This window comes from Bos indicus x Bos taurus, chromosome 3 (assembly GCF_003369695.1).
Source record: "Bos indicus x Bos taurus breed Angus x Brahman F1 hybrid chromosome 3, Bos_hybrid_MaternalHap_v2.0, whole genome shotgun sequence".
Lineage (NCBI taxonomy): Eukaryota > Metazoa > Chordata > Mammalia > Artiodactyla > Bovidae > Bos > Bos indicus x Bos taurus.
In genome coordinates this window covers 35,114,991-35,133,156 of record NC_040078.1, presented here as the reverse complement: position 1 = coordinate 35,133,156, position 18,166 = coordinate 35,114,991, and the positions used below count along the sequence as shown (strand labels likewise).

At 38.3% G+C, this 18,166-nt stretch overlaps 1 protein-coding gene across 2 annotated transcripts in view; it reads right to left on the bottom strand.

Moving 5' to 3' along the window:
* LOC113890481 (calcium-binding mitochondrial carrier protein SCaMC-1-like) overlaps positions 1-18,166 on the bottom strand; it is an 87,901-nt gene that overhangs the window by 40,457 nt on the left and 29,278 nt on the right. For both annotated transcript variants that reach the window (XM_027538352.1, XM_027538351.1), the window contains one exon: positions 10,895-11,006. In XM_027538352.1, the coding sequence (XP_027394153.1) occupies positions 10,895-11,006 (112 nt within the window). The remainder of the gene's footprint in view (positions 1-10,894; positions 11,007-18,166) is intronic.

Below are 18,166 nucleotides of genomic sequence, written 5' to 3'. Positions count from 1 at the left end.
TTTTCATTTCTTTCTCTATTATTTACACTGACTTCAAATGTCAGTTTTCTTTTTAAAAATCTGAATTCTAACAAGGTTTGCATTTCACTTAATTTTCAGTTATTATACATGATTTTGCTAAGACTACACATTTTTGCTAAATGTTGGGCAGTGTGGTTCAGTAGGAAAAGGGCCAAATTGGAGCTAGGTTCCATTACTTGTCAATCATAGTGTGTGTGTGTTAGTCACTCAGTCGTGTCCTACTCTTTGCAATCCCATGGACTAAAGCCCGCCAGGCTCCTCTGTCCATGGGATTTTCCAGGCAATCATAGCGAACAAGTCTTTTCTCTGCTTCTTAGTTTTCCGATCTTCATTTATTCACTCATTGAGCACCCTCTTTCCAAGCACCATCTCACCTCAGTGCCTTTGTTATTTTCCCCCTGCCTAGAACATTTCTCCTTGGCTCTTTCCATGGCTTCCTCCCTAATATGTAGCACAATCTTAATTGGTTCATTTCTATTGAGTGCTTTTTCCTCTAGAAGGTAAGCCTAATAAAAGCATCAAACTGGTCTCTCTTGTGCATCGATAAACCTAGCACCTTGGTCAGGGGAGATAACAGTGTTCCCTAAGTGGTGGTTGAATTAGTGAATTAAACTCCACGGCCCTGGGCTACATATGAGAAATGTAATGGTGCATAAATCAGTTTCTGTGCTCTAGTCCTGAATATTCATCGAAAGAACTGATGCTTTTGAACTGTGGTGTTGGAGAAGACTCTTGAAAGTCCCTTGGACTACAAGGAGATCCAATCAGTCCATCCTAAAGGAGACCAGTCCTGGGTGTTCATTGGAAGGACTGATGTTGAAGCTGAAACTCCAATACTTTGGCCACCTGATGCGAAGAGCTGACTCATTTGAAAAGACAAGAAAGCTTATTGCATCATTATTTATAACGGAAAAAATCTAGAAATGACACAAATGTTCAACAATTGTGAAGCTGATAAATAAATATATATATATATATATATATGTATGTATGTGTTCATACACTGGTATACTATATGAGAGAAAAAGAATAGAATACAAACATCAACATAGTTTAATGTAAATAAGTAGAATGTTAAAATATCATATACAGTTCAAAAACAGGCAAAATCAAATAATACGTTGCTTATACATACATACTTGGTGCTAAAAGTATAAAGAAAAAGGAGAAAAATGGTTTACAGAAAATTCAGTATATTGGTTAACTCTTGGTGGAAGAAGAGGCATATGACTGGGGAGGACACAAGGGTTTTAAAGTAAGGAGAATGCCGATTTCTTAACTTGGTAGTGAGTACATTAGGGTTAATGATACAATTTCTAATTGTACTTATGTTATTTATACTTTTTTGTATTTGTGCTGTTTATGTCACAATAACAAAGAATTTTATAAAAACAAAAAGAACGTCTACACTGACTTCCGTACCATTTGGCATGTGTTACTGCCAGACCAACTCTTACTTTCAGACAAAGGCACTGAATTGTGACAGAAGGCTTGGTTTTCTGAAATAACAAAAAAGAAAAATAGAAATGGATGATGTGATGACAGTTTAAATAGACACTTTAGAAAACAGCTTCATTGAAAGAATGCAGTGATATGGGCAGTCACTAGAAGAGGGGGCATGGTCAAGGGTGTATTTTTAAATGGGAGAAATTGTAGTGTTTTTGTACGCTTATGGGAATGATACAACAGAGATGCAAAAATTGATTGTGACTGAGACTACTGCTCAACAGACTCTATCCTCTTTTTTTGTTTTGTGACAACCCAGTCACATCCACGTTCTGCATTTTGCCTGGGTAAATGGCCACTCAAATAGAAACCACATTTCCACACTTCCCTAGGAGCTTGTGTAGACACTAGTCTAGATTTTGGCCAGTTAGTTATGAACAGAGTAAATATGTACAACCTCCACTTCACATCCTTAAAAATGAAGCAATGACCCAGCTTCAACTATGCACATGAGGACAACATCTTGGAGAACAGAAAGAACCAGTGGATTTCTCAAGGCTTTCGTGAAACAGAGGTACCCTATCAGCTTAAGCAAGCCTTATTATTACATGAATAAGAAATAGATTTCTATCTTATTTAAGTCACTGTCTTTGGGATGTTGTTGCTATAGTTTCTTATCTCTCATACTGATGTTGCAAGAGAGAGGGAACAATAACAGGAGTAAAGTAAATGAGAGTAAATGAGAGGAATCCAATCCAATGCCCAGGTACAGCACTTGGCATGGGAAGTTTTCAAGTATATCACACCACAAAACTGACATCAATGAGGTAGGAAGATTTATGCTATAGAGAGGGGGCCAGGGAGAAATCCTTTGCAGATGGGTCCAAAGGAGAGAGGAGCAAAACATATTGATAACAAATAACACACTCTACTTCACTGGCTTATTCCAGTGCTATAACTCAGAATTTTGAGGCATCCAGGAAATTTCAGAAAGCATCTCTTTGCCCATGGTATTATAAAACAAATAGATACTATTAAGTAGTTAGGTGCGTGCTAAGTGGCTTCAGTCGTGTCTGACTCTTTGCAACCCTATGGACTGTAGCCCGCCAGGCTCCTCTGTCCATGGAATTCTCCAAGCAAGATACTGGAGTGGGTTACCATGCCCTCCTCCAAAGGATCTTCCCAACTACTTAACAAGGGCTTCCCAGGTGGCACTAGTGGTAAAGACCCAGGGTCTTTCTTTACCTTCCATCAAATTGTATAGTTTGTAATATATTAAGGTAATGGTATTATAGTGACAAATAATAACACATTCTGGTTGTCAAGTCCTTATTTTGTGTCAGAGGCTATTCTAAATTTGTGGTTTGTTAATTAACTTAATGTAATAACGAATGATAAACCTGGTAAATCATGTAATTTTGGAGAAGATGGAGAGGTGAGTGGGCCCTGAGACCAACACCTCTGCTGATAATCTGCTGAAGCATAAGTTTTGTAGAGGTGGCATTCTAAGCAAATGCACATTTGTTCATTATTGTAGTTCAAAAAGAATTCAACAGTATATTAAAAAGATCACATACTCCAATTGCTGCTGCTGTTAAGTCACTTCAGTCGTGTCTGACTCTGTGTGACGCCATAGATGGCAGCCCACCAGGCTCCACCGTCCCTGGGATTTTCCAGGCAAGAACATTGGAGTGGGTTGCCATTTCCTTCTCCCATACTCCCATTAAATGGGATTTATCTCTGGAATGCAAGGATGTTTAAGCATATACAAATCAATAAATATGACACATTATATTAACAGAACAAAGGATAACAATTAGATCGTCTTAATAGATGCACAAAAGCACTTGACAAAATTCAGTATCCTTTATGATTTGTTGTTGTTCAGTCGCTCAGTCATATCCAGCTCTTTGCAACCCCATGGACTGCAGCATGTTAGGCTTCCCTGTCCTTCACCATCTTCTGGGAGTTTACTCAAATTCATGTCCATTGAGTCAGTGATGCCATCCAACCACCTCATCCTCTGTCAACCCCTTCTTCTCCAGCTTTCAGTCCTTCCCAGCATCAGGGTCTTTTCCAATTAGTTGGCTCTTCACATCAGGTGCAAAGTATTACAGCTTCAGCTTCAGCATCAGTCATTCCAATGAATATTCAGGACTGATTTCCTTTAGGATTGACTGGTTTGATCTCCTTGCTGTTCAAGGGACTCTCAAGAGTCTTCTCCAACATCACAGTTCAAAAGCATTAATTCTTTGGTGCTCAGCTTTCTTTATGGTCCAGCTCTCACATTCATATATGACTATTGGAAAAACCATGGCTTTGACTAGATGGACTTTTATTGCAGTAATGTCTTTGCTTTTTAATATGCTGTCTAGGTTTACCATAGCTTTTCTTCCAAGGAGCAAGTGTTTTTTAATTTCATGGCTAAAGTCACTATCTGCAGTGATTTTGGAGCCCAAGGAAATAAAATCTGTCACTGTTTCCATTGTTTCCCCATCTATTTGTCATGCAGCGATGGGACTGGATGCCATGATCTTAGTTTTCTGAATGTTGAGTTTTAAGCCAGCTTTTTCACTCTCTTCTTTCACCTTCATCAAGAGGCTCTTTAGTTCCTCTTTGCTTTCTGCCATTAGGGTGGTGTCATCTGCATATCTGAGGTTATTGATATTTCTCCCAGCAATCTTGATTCCAGCTTGTGCTTCATCCATCCCGGCATTTTGCATGATGTACTCTGCATAAATAAGCAGGTTGATGATACACAGCCTTGACATACTCCTTTCCCAATTTGGAATCAGTTCGTTGTTCCACATCTGGTTCTAACTGTTGCTTCTTGACTTGCATACAGGTTTCTCAAGAGGCAGGTTAAGATGATCTGGTATTCCCATCTCTTTAAGAATTTTCCAGTTTGTTGTAATCCACACAGTCAAAGGCTTTAGCATAGTCAACAAAGCAGAAGTAGACATTTTTCTGGAATTCTCCAGCTTTTTCTATGATCCAGCAGATGTTGGGAATTTGACCTCTGGTTCCTCTGTCTTTTCTAAATCCAGCTTGTACATCTAGATGTTCTTGGCTCACCTACTATTGAAGCGTAGCTTGGAGGATTTTGAGCATTACCTTGGTAGCATGTGAAATGAGTGCAGTTGTGCGGTAGTTTGAATGTTCTTTGGCATTTCCCTTCTTTGGAATTGGAATGAAAACTGAACTTCTACAGGTCACTATGGTCACTGCTGAGTTTTCTCAATTTGCTGGCATATTGAATGTAGTGCTTTAAGAACATCATCTTTTAGGATTTGAAATAGCTCAGCTGGAATTCCATCACCTCCACTAGCTTTGTTTGTAGCTGATGCTTCACGATTAAAAAGTCCTTACAATTAAAAAAAAAACTCAAAAAAATTGGGTGTAGAATAAATGTACCTCAACATAAAAAAGTCATATATGACTATATATATATAGTCATATATAACATTAATCATACTCAGTGATGAAAAGTTTTAAGCTTTTCCTTAAAATCAGGAACAAGATGATGGTGACCACTCTCACCACTCCTGATCAACATAGTAGTGAAAGTTTTAGCCACAACAATTAAGCAAGTGAAAGAAACAAAAAGCTTACAAATTGGAAAGAAAGTAAAATTGTCCCTGTTTGGAATAACATGATTTTATATTATTTAAAAAAAAACAAACCCTAAAGACTCCACCAAAAAAACTGTTAGAACTAGTCAATGAAATAAGTAAAGTTGCAAGATATACAATCAGCATTCAAGAATCAGTTGAATTTCTATTTACTAACAATAAATATCTAAAATGGAAATTTAGAAAATTCCATTCATAATAGCATCAATAAAATACTTAAAAGTAAAGTTAACCAAAGAGGTAAAAGACAATCAAAAACTGTAAGACATTGATGTAAGAATTAAAGAATACATAAATAAATGAAAAGATATGACAAGCTCATGGATTGGAAGAATTAGTACTGTTAAAATACCCATATGACCCAAAGACATCTGTAGACTCAGTGCAATTCTTAGAAAAATTCCAATGGCATTTTTCAAAGAATCAGAAAAAATAAAGTCCTAAAACGTGTATATGTGTGATTAGGCCACCCAAGATGGCTTGATCTCCTGCTCTCTGTACACACCCTGCTTGACCAGTGCCTGCTTCATCTACACCCTATTCACATGACAGACTTTCTTATATACTTGCCCTCGCCCACTCAAAGATTGTTCTAATCTTTAGATCAGAATATCTCCACCCTAATAGACTATCAAAGGGGTGGTGAGGGTGTGTCCTTCTGCTAGTTTCCCTGGTAATCCATAACCCAACCTGATGTCAATTCCCACTGTAACTGATAACCCTCATCCCAGGAGCAAAGACTACCACCATCTTCTGCCTACCAAGTGCTGCACATAGTAGGATATTGCTCCAGGACCTTGCTTTAGCTGTGTAAATCCCTCTATCCATTAAACCATTGATGTCTCTGTTGCTGACCCCAGGCTCTTTCTCCTGTCTCAAGGCTAGACAAGTACAAGGCTTTCAGGTCTGTGAGGTGCAATCCAATAGTATGGACCCTCAAAAGACCTCAAATAGCCAAATAAATCTTGATACAAAAGAACAAAGCTGAAGGCATCACATTTATGGATTTCAAACTATACAACAAAACTATAGCAATCAAAACATACAGTATTAGCATAAATACAAATATATAAATCAATGGAACAGAGTCAAGAGCCCAGAAATTTATTTATTTATAAATAAATGATTTATAAATCATTTTTGTAAAGATTTACAATCCTTTCTTTTCAGCTAATATTTGACAAGAACACTCAATAAGGAAAGTATAGTCTCCTAACTGTGTCAGGAAAACTGGCTAACCACATGCAGCAGAATGAAATTGGACCACTATCTTACATTACTCACAAAAATTAATTCAAAATGGATTAAAGACTTAAAATATAAGATCTGAAACAGTAAAACTAACCAGAAGAAAACATAAGAGACCAATGGACAGATCATTCAGACAGAAAATCAGTAAGGACACACAAGCCTTAAATGATAGGTTAGACCAGATGAACTTAATTTATATTTATAGACCATCCCATCTAAAAGCAGCAGAATACACTTTCTTCTAATGTGCACATGGAACATTCTCCAGGTAGATCACATGTTGAGCCACAAATCAAGCCTTGGTAAATTTAAGAAAACTGAAATCATTTCAAGCCTTTTTTCTGACTGCAATGCTATGAGATTAGAAATTAATTACAAGAAAAAACTGTAAAAAACACAAACCACAAACACATGGAGGCTAAACAATATGTTACTAAACAATCAATAGATCACTGAAAAAATTGAAGAAGAAATTTAAAAAATACCTAGAGACAAATGACAATGAAACCCTCAGAACCCAAAATCCATGGGACACAGCAAAGGCAGTTCTAAGAAGGAAGTTTATAGCAGAACAATCTTACCTTGGGAAACAAGAAAACTCTCAAATGAACAACCTAACCTAAAACTAAAAGCTAGTTCTTTGAAAAGATAAACAACATTGATAAACCTTTAGCCAGATTCAGCAAGAAAAAAGGGGAAAGGGTTCGTTAATAAAATTAGAAATGAAAAAAGAGAAGTTTCAAATGACACCACAGAAATACAAAGGATTATAAGAGACTACTACAAGCAACTATATGCTAATAAAGTGGACAACCTAGAAAAAATGGACAAATTCTTAGACAAGTACAAACTGGCAAGACTGAATCAGGAAGAAACAGAAAATACAAATAGACCAATCACAAGTATTGAAATGGAAAATATGATTTAAAAACTTCCAACTAACAAAAGTTCAGAACTAAATGGCTTCACAGGTGAATTCCATCAAACATTTGGAGACGAGTTAACACCTATCCTTCTGAAACAATTTCCAAAAACTGCAGAGGAAGAAACACTCCCAAATTCATTCTATGAGGCCACCATCACCCTGATACTAAAACCAGATAAAGATACCACACACAAAAAAAGAAAATTAAAGGTCAATATCAGTGAAGAATATACTCACAAAAAATTCTTAAAAAGATATTAGAAAATTGAATTAAACACCACATTAAAAAAATTATATACCATGATCAAGTGGAATATACCCCAGGGGTGCAAGGATTCTTCCATATATACAAATCAATCAATGTGATACACTACATTAACAAATTGAAAATAAAAAATATATGATAATGTCATAGATGCAGAAAAAGCTCTTGACAAAACTCAACACCTATTTATGATAAAAACTCTCCAGAAAGTGGGAATAGAGAAAACAAACTTCAACATAATAAAGACCACAAACAACAAACCCACAGCTAACATCATTCTCAGCAGTGAAAAACTGAAAGCATTTCCTCTAAGATCAAGAGCAGGACAAGAATATCCATTCTCACCCACTTTTATTCAACAGAGTTTTGGATGTCCTATCCATGGCAATCAGAAAGGAAAATGAAATAAAAGGAATCCAAATTAGAAAATAAGAAGTTAAACTGACACTGTTCGCAAATGACATGATACTACATGTAGAAAATCCTAAAGACGCTGCCAGAAAATTACTAGAGCTCATCAATAAATTTGGTAAAGTTGCTGGATAAAAAAAGTTGAATTCCTATATACTAGCAACAAAAGATCAGAAAGAGAAATTAAGAGAACAATCCCATGTTACATCACATCAAAAAGAATAAAATATCTAGGAATACATCTACGTAAAGAGGCAAAAAAGACATGTAGTCTGAAAACTATAAGATGCTGATGAAATAAATCAAAGTTGACAAAAACAGAGAGAAAACCATGGTCTTGGGCTGGAAGAATAAATATTGTCAAAATGATTATACTACCCAAAGCAATCTACAGATTCAGTGCAATCTCTATCAAATCCCCAGAGGTATTTTTCACAGAATTGAACAAAAATCTTTTTAATTTGTATGGTAACACAAAAGACCCCAAATAGCCAAAGCACTCTAGAGAGAGTAAAACAGAGCTGGGGGAATCAGGCTCCTTGACTCAAACTATACTACAAGGCTATAGTCATCAAAACAGTATGGTGCTGGTACAAAAACAGAAATACAGATCAATGGAACAGGATGGAAAGTCCAGAGATAAAGCCATGCACCTCCGGTCAACCAATCTATGACAAATGAGGAAAGAATATAAAATGGAGAAAAGACAGTCTCTTCAACAAGGGGTGCTAGGAAAACTAGACAGATATATATAAAAGAATGAACTGAGAACAACATACACAAAAATAAACTCAAAATGGAAGCCTGGATACTATAAAATCTTAGAGAAAAACAGGCAGAACACTCTCTGATATAAATTGCAGCAATATCTCTCCTGATCCACCTCTTAGACTAATGAAAATAAGAACAAAAATAAAATGGGACCTAATTAAACTTAAAAACTTGCACAGCAAAATGAAAAGATAATCCACAGAATGGGAGAAAATATTTGCAAACGATGCAACTGATAAGGGATTAATCTCCAAAATATACGAACAGCTCATGCAGCTCTTGATGCAGCTCATGAGCTCATGCTCGTCCCCACCCCCCAAAAAAATGGACATAGATCTAAATAGACATTTCTCTAAAGAAGACACACAGATGGCCAAAAAGCACATGAAAAGATAATATCGCTAATTATTATAGAAATGCAAATCAAAACTACAATGAGGTAGTTTCACCTCACACTTGGTTAGAATGGTCATCATTAAAACATCTACAAACAATAAAAGGTGGAGAGGGTGTGGAGAAAAGGGAACTCTTCTATACTGTTGGCTGGAATGTAAATTGGTACAGCCACTAAGGAGGTTCCTTTAAAAACTAAAAATAGAGCTTATGTATGATCTGGCAACCCCACTCCTGGCCATATACCTGGACAAAAATCATACTTTGAAAAGATATTCACTATATCATTATTCACAACAGTCAAGACATGGAAGCAACTAAAATGTCTATTGACAGAGGAATGCATAAAGAAAATGTGGGAGATATATACATATATAAAATCATATATGTAATATATATTATTGTATTATATATATATAATACAATAAAATATTACTCAGCCATAAAAAAAGAAGGAAATAATGTCATTTGCAGCAACATGGATGAACCTTGAGGGCATTATGCTTTGTGAAATAAGTCAGAAAAAGAAAGGCAAATACTGTATGTTATCACTTATATGTGCAATCTCTTACTAGGGGAATGGATAAGGAAAATGTATTCAATGTGTACTATGTCATAGTTAGAAGTAATAAACTAGATGAACACATAACAATAATAATGTCTTAAAATCATAACAAGTAAATAAAACAAGAAATAAGATGTGAACTTTAGCACAATACTATCTATGTAAATTTAAAACATACATGAAACATTGTATAATTTTTAAGAATATAGATTCAAGAATACAAATGGAAAAATGCCTATCACAATAAATAACATTTTGAACACATATATTACCTGCTGAACTCTTTTCTAAATATACTAATGTACTAATTTAATTCTCAAAACTCTAACCATTATTATCCCCAATATATAAATAAGGAAATTGAGGCACAGAGGGATTATATAGCTAGTAGGTGGCAGATGTGGGGTTTAAACCTTGGCAATCTGACATCAAAGATTATGCTCTTAGTCTTCCCCAAAATGTACATGAAAAGGAGGCATAAAATTACAATGGTAGATGCAAATATTATGCCCTGAAAAATGACTGACTTAACTCCCTGTGGGCTTCCCAGGTGGCTCAGATGGTAAAGAATCCTCCTGCAATGCAGGAGACCTGGGTTTGATCCCTGGGTTGGGAAGATGCCCTGAAGGGGGAAAAGGCATCCCACTCCACTATTCTTGCCTGGAGAATCCCCTGGGTCAGAGGAGCCTGGCAGGCTACAGTCCATGGGGTTGCATAGAGTTGGACATGACTAAGCGACTAAGCACATAACTCCCTGTACCTGAGATCTAAAAAAGAAAAAAAGCTTATTACTAAATCTCATTTGTTCCTCACAACTCTTAATCAAGTACTTATATTAAAATGGCAGAAAGATTATGTAGCTGATTCTTTCTGATTCTAAAATTTTGAATCTTTACATTTTCTATGACAGAAGGCCTAATTGAGTACACTGTATCTGTGAAAAAAAGAAGGGTGTACTATTTTTCCACTTTTCTAGGACAATTAACTGTATAAGAGTCATTTATTCTCAACACAAAGTGGGCCTTTTCAGCAGATGGATATCTATATTAAGTTCTAGCTTTTAGCAAACAAAGTTATTGTGATAGCCATGTTTGCACACTTCTTGCTAAGAGTACTGTTACTTTAGACAGTGAGATCTAAAGAGATTATGTGATCATAAGAGATATGACATTTATGGCAAAATAAAAATAGAGCAAAATACAAAGTAATCTTACAGTAGAACGCTTCCAGAAATGAGCAATTTCATCGATATTTTTTGCAGGATGAAGCAAGAAGTAGTTCTTCCATTCATCCCAATCTACTGTCATTGTTCCATCTCTATCAATGCTGAAATTAAAAAAATATTTATAACAAAGTTAGCAACATTATAAAAATTAATTAAATACTTCCTACATATTTATTGTAGAAGCCACTTCTTTGGGCTTCATCAATTTTCCTATCTTTAATAAAAGTTTATTTTTTGGAATAGTTTAAGACTTTCAGAAAATCTTAGAGAGTATTTATCGAGATCCATTGTACAATTTATTAAGATAGGACTGAGAGTTCCCACATATCCCCGCATCCAGTTTCCCCTAATGGTAACATCTCATATTATTATGATCTATTTGTTACAATTAATAAACCAATATTGATATATTATTATTATTAACTAAAGTTCAGGCTTTAGTTCCTTTTTTTGTTTTAGGGTCCCACCTGAGATACCACAAGCCATTTGGTCATTACACCTCCTTAAGACTTTCTTGGCTATGAAAGTTTCTCAGATTTTCATTGTTTTTGATAACTTTAATAGTTTCAGTGTATGCTGATCCAGATATTTTGTAGAATATTCCTCTAATGGAATTTATTCTGTATTTCTTTTTAATTATTTACTTGTATGTGTTTCTCTCATACTTGCCTATGATCTTTCAAAAGGAAAGACAATTTCTAAGTCACTTCTACATCTTTTGGCACTAAGTACTCAATGTTGAATGAATAAATAAATGAATAAAATGGACTGAAGTTTAACCTTATACCTTTTGACTCTCTCTGGTAGTAGTTTTCCCCTGACCATCTCTTTTAACTCAATTCTAAAATAACCTACAATCAAGCTATCCTGTCAATCCTTTCAAAAATGTTTTATTGTAAATAACCTTACTTCTTGTTTAATTGTATGAAGGTTAGAGAACATATTCTACATGATTCAAATTCTATTTAGTTTTTCACATTTCCTTTATGACCCACCATATGGTCAATTCTTGTGAATTTTCTATGGGTCCTTAAAATAATGCATACCCTGCAGCTTTTGAATGCAATATTCTAGTTATACTTGTTAGGTAAAGATTGATGGTGTTGGTGGTGGTGGTTTAGTCACCAAGTCATGTCCAACTCTTGTGACCCCTAGACTGTAGCCCACCACGCTTCTCTATCCATGGGATTTCCCAGTGGTATTATTGAAATCTTCTATTTTTACTGATATTTTCCTGTGTGCTTGTACTATTACTGAGAAATGTGCAATAAACTTTCTTACTACAATCATTGTTTCATCTTGCTTCATAAATTTGAGGCTACGTTTTTAGATCCATACATATTTAGAATTGTTATATATTCCAAGTGAATTAAATCTCTAATAGTTATAAAATGCTTCTTTTAAGTTTTGTAATGAGTTTTGCCTTTGCCATTCTTTTTTCTTAAACAAAAGGAGATGTTAGCAACCTCAGTAAGATAGCAGAGCAGAAGGTACTATTCCTCCCCCAACAAGAAAACTATAGTTAGACAGCTACCCAGAAATGAGAAGATCCCTGAGAGGGTTCAAGAATCCAATTAAGAAACTATAACTACATGACGGAGTAAAAAAAAAAAAAAAGTGGAGAATGATCACACAGAAACAATCCCTGATGAGGCTCACTTAGCTGATATGTGTGGAGATGGCAAGAAACAAAGAAGGGTGAGGGTTGACATCCACCAAGTGGCAGGTGTCATCATGGTCTCCAGCGGCCTGCTCTATGGAGGGCCCCAGCAGCCTTTGCCACTGAGGACTTCAACAGGCCCCACAACAGCCATAGATTCCCCACAGCTTTCACAGTGAAGGAACCTGAAGTGGCATCAGTGCAGACTCCAGAGCCTGCTCCAGAGAGAACACTGGCAGCTTTTGCCGCCAAAGTAAACAACAGATGTTGCTGCCGTGGACGCAATGGAGATGAAGATGCTGTGCACCCTCACCAGAGGGAGCCTCTATTGCACCATCCTGGGACCAGGCCTGTGGCCGCCATAACCCCTGAGCCCTGGCTACTCCCCCCACGCACCCACATTTCAGGCCCCAGCAGCACGGCTGCTCTAGCACACATGTGTTCAAACCCCTGCTCTGTGGCTTCTTGGTTCACACCTACATCTCAAACACCAGAGCCACTGTGACTACAGGCTAGTTAGTGCCTTGGACCCCAGAGCCACAGTCACTGTACAAGAGCCTGCACTTCAATCCCCAGCTCTGTGGCTTCTCCATGCATGGTTGCACCACAGATATTGAAGGCACTGCCAGGGAGAACTAGCCAGCATGCTGAACCTTGGAACTACTGTCAATCCATGAGCATCTGTGCTCCAGACCCTGGCTCAAAGGCTGTTCCACAGGTACCCGCACATCAGTAGCTGTGCACTACCATCACAGGGGACCCTACAAGCTGGATCCAGCACCATGACTTATCCCCTTGGCTAGGACAGCTCCACTGGAGACAAGGAGATCAAGAGGTTTCCAGACGACTTGTGCATCAAAGACTCCAACAGTCCTCATCACTTTACAGACCTCTACAGCCTTGGCCATTGAGGATCCTGGTAATCTTCACTGATGCCAAAGTCAGCTGACAGAGTTGCACAGAAATTATGTCACTGGGCTTTTCACAGAATCAGAGCAGCCACATACCCCCCACTTGGCACCCTTGTACCTACCCACAAGTGAAGGTCTTTCCCCACCAAAACCACTCTGGAAAGTCTGAAAGACTTCAGACTTCATCAAATGTGTATATATCAATTCAAGGATACCAGAAACATGAAAAATCAATAAAACATGAGACTGATAAAAGAACACAATACTTTCCAGTTCAGTTCAGTTAAGTCACTCAGTTGTTTCTGACTCTTTGTGACCCCATGAATTGCAGAACGCCAGGCCTCCCTGTCCATCACCAACTCCCGGAGTTCACTCAAACTCATGTCCATCGAGTTGGTGATGCCATCCAGCCATCTCATCCTCTGTTGTCACCTTCTCCTCCTGCCCCCAATCCCTCCCAGCATCAGAGTCTTTTCCAATGAATCAACTCTTCGCATGAGGTGGCCAAAGTACTGGAGTTTCAGCTTTAGCATCATTCCTTCCAAAGAAATCCCAGGGCTGATCTCCTTCAGAATGGACTGGTTGGATCTCCTTGCAGTCCAAGGGACTCTCAAGAGTCTTCTCCAACACCACAGTTCAAAAGCATGAATTCTTCGGCGCTTAGCCTTCTTCACAGTCCAACCCTCACATCCATACATGACCACAGGAAAAACCATAGCCTTGACTAGATGAACCTTTGTTGGCAAAGCAATGTCTCTGCTTTTGAATATGCTATCTAGGTTGGTCATAACTTTCCTTCCAAGGAGTAAGCGTCTTTTACTTTCATGGCTGCAGTCACCATCTATAGTGATTTTGGAGCCCAGAAAAATAAAGTCTGACACTGTTTCCACTGTTTCCCCATCTATTTCCCATGAAGTGATGGGACCGGATGCCATGATCTTCGTTTTCTGAATGTTGAGCTTTAAGCCAACTTTTTCACTCTCCACTTTCACTTTCATCAAGAGGCTTTTGAGTTCCTCTTCACTGTCTGCCATAAGGGTGGTGTCATCTGCATATCCGAGGTTACTGATATTTCTCCAGGGAATCTTGATTCCAGCTTGTGTTTCTTCCAGTCCAGCGTTTCTCATGATGTACTCTGCATATAAGTTAAATAAACAGGGTGACAATATACAGCCTTGACGAACTCCTTTTCCTATTTGGAACCAGTCTGTTGTTCTATGTCCAGTTCTAACTGTTGCTTCCTGACCTGCATACAAATTTCTCAAGAGGCAGATCAGGTGGTCTGGTATTCCCATCTCTTTCAGAATTTTCCACAGTTTATTGTGATCCACACAGTCAAAGGCTTTGGCATAGTCAATAAAGCAGAAATAGATGTTTTTCTGGAACTCTCTTGCTTTTTCTATGATCCAGCGGATGTTGGCAATTTGATCTCTGGTTCCTCTGCCTTTTCTAAAACCAGCTTGAACATCAGGAAGTTCACGGTTCACATATTGGTGAAGCCTGGCTTGGAGAATTTTGAGCATTACTTTACTAGCGTGTGAGATGAGTGCAGTTGTTTGGTAGTTTGAGCATTCTTTGGCATTGCCTTTCTTTGGCATTGGAATGAAAACTGACCTTTTTCAGTCCTGTGGCCACTGCTGAGTTTTCCAAATTTGCTGGCATATTGAGTGCAGCACTTTCACAGCATCATCTTTCAGGATTTGAAATAGCTCCACTGGAATTCCATCACCTCTACTAGCTTTGTTTGTAGTGATGCTTTCTAAGGTTCACTTGACTTCACATTCCAGGATGTCTGACTCTAGGTCAGTGATCACACTATCGTGATTATCTTGGTCATGAAGGTCTTTTTTGTACAGTTCTTCTGTGTATTCTTGCCATCTCTTCTTAATATCTTCTGCTTCTGTTAGGTCCATACCATTTCTGTCCTTTATCGAGCCCATCTTTGCATGAAATGTTCCCATGGTATCTCTAATTTTCTTGAACATATCTCTGACTTTTCAGTAACTTATCTCAAAGAAATGGAGGTCTACAAATTGACAACAAATTCAAAATAATTGTTTTAAATAAGTTAAACAAGCTATAAGATAACACAGATAGACTACTCAATGAAATCAGGAAAAGAAACACATGGACAAGATTAGAGGTTCAACAGAGAGACAGAAATCATAAAAAAAGAATTAAAGAGAAGCTCTGGAGCTGAAGATACAATGAATGAAATGAAAAATGCAATACAGAATATCAACAACAGACTTAAGAAGGATAAAGAATCAGTGAACTCAAACACAGATCATTTGAAATTATCCTGTCAGAGAAGAATAAAAGAAAAAATGAGAAACATCTATATGAATTATGGACCCCATCAAGAAAAATATACACATTATGGGTGTCTGAGAAGGAAAGAGTGAGAAAAGGGGCTGCTGCTGCTGCTGCTAAGTCGCTTCAGTCATGTCCAACTCTGTGCGACCCCATAGACGGCAGCCCACTAGGCTCCACTGTCCCTGGGATTCTCCAGGCAAGAATACTGGAGTGGGTTGCCATTTCCTTTTCCAATGCATGAAAGTGAAAAGTGAAAGTGAAGTCGCTCAGTAGTGCCTGACTCTTAGTGACCCAATGGACTGCAGCCTACCAGGCTTCTCCATCCATGGGATTTTCCAGGCAAGAGTACTGGAGCGGGTGCCATTGCCTTCTCCAAAAAGGGCAGAAAGCGTCTTTAAAAAAAAATGGCTGAAAATTTCACCCAGATTTGAGGAGGCTTCCTTGATAGCTCAGTTGGTAAAGAATCTGTCTGCAATGGAAGAGACCCCGGTTCACTTCCTGGGTTGGGAAGATCTGCTGGAGAAGGGATAGGCTACCCACTCCAGTATTCTCAGGCTTCCCTTGTGGCTCAGCTGGTAAAGAATCCGCTTGCAATGCAGGAGACGTGGGTTAGAGATCCCCTGGAGAAAGAAAAGGCTACCCACTCCAGTATTCTGACCTGGAGAATTCCATGGACTGTATAGTCTGTGGGGTTGCAGTCAGACATAACTGAGTGACTTTCATTTTCACTTTTTCATGAACATCTAAGTACATGAAACTCAAAAGTCCCCATACCTAATGAGGACTTCTCCAAGACACATTATATCTGAATATCAAAAGTTAAAATTTTGGGGGCAGTAAAGGGGTTCAGTTCAGTCGCTCAGTTTTGTCTGACTCTTTGCAACCCCATGCCCTGCAGCATGCTAGGCCTCCCTGTCCATCACCAACTCCCAGGGCTTACTCAAACTCATGTCCATTGAGTTGGTGTTGCCATTCAATCATCTCATCCTCTGTTGTCCCCTTCTCCTCCTGCCTTCAGTCTTTCCCAGCATCAGGGTCTTTTCAAATGACTCAGTTCTTCAGATCAGGTGGCCAAAGTATTGGAGTTTCAGTTTCAGCATCAGTCCTTGCAATGAATATTCAGTACTGATTTCCTTTAGGATTGACTGCTTTGATCTTGCAGTCCAAGGGACTCTCGGGAGTCTTCTCCAACACCATAGTTTGAAAGCATCAATTCTTTGGGGCTCAGCTTTCTTTATGGTCCAACTCTCACATCTATACATGACTACTAGAAAAATCATAGCTCTGACTACACGGATGTTTGTTTGCAAAGTAATATTTCTGCTTTTTAATGCTGTCTAAGTTTGTCATAGCTTTTCTTCCAAGGAGCAAGCATCTTTTAATTTCATGGCTGCAGTCACCATCTACAGTGATTTTGGAGCCCACGAAAATAAGTAAAGGGGTAGAATTTTTGTATGCAAAGTTAACTTGTATTCAGCTTAAAATACTTTATAAGATGTTTTATGTAAGCTTCATGGTAATCACAAAGCAAAAAGCTATAACAGACAAGAGAAAGAGAAAGAGGTCAAAGCAATTACCACACAAAGTCACAAAATCAAAAAGGAAGATGGCTAGAGAAGAATAAAGGAACAAAGAAACTACAAGCCATTAAAAACCAATTAAGCAAATAATATGTAAGTCCTTTCTTATCAATGTGTGGGGAAGACAATGGCACCCCACTCCAGTACTCTTGCCTGGAAAATCCCATGGACAGAGGAGCCTGGCAGGCTGCAGTCCATGGGGTCACTAAGAGTCGGACTCGACTGAGCGACTTCACTTTCACTTTTCACTTTCATGCATTGTAGAAGGAAATGGCAACCCACTCCACTGTTCTTGCCTGGAAAATGCCAGGGATGGGGGAGCCTGGTGGGCTATAGTCCACGGGGTACAATGGCCAGAGAAGGCAATGGCAACCCACTCCAGTACTCTTGCCTAGAAAATCCCATGGATGGAGGATCCTGGTAGGCTATAGTCCATGGGGTCACTGAGGGTCGGACAAGACTGAGCGACTTCACTTTCGATTTTCACTTTCATGCATTGGAGAAGGAAATGGCAAACCACTCCAGTGTTCTTGCCTGGAGAATCCCAGGGACAGGTGAGCCTGGTGGGTTGCCGTCTATGGGGTCGCACAGAGTCGGACACGACTGAAATGACTTAGCGGCAACTTATCAATGATTAAATTCTCCAAACAAAAGTCATTGAGTGGCTGAATAAACTTTAAAAAACAACACTTAACTTCTTGCTGCCTAAAAGAGACTCATTTCAGCTTTAGGGATACACATAGTCTCAAGGAGAAGGGATGGGAAAAGATAATCCATGCAGATAGAAACCAAAA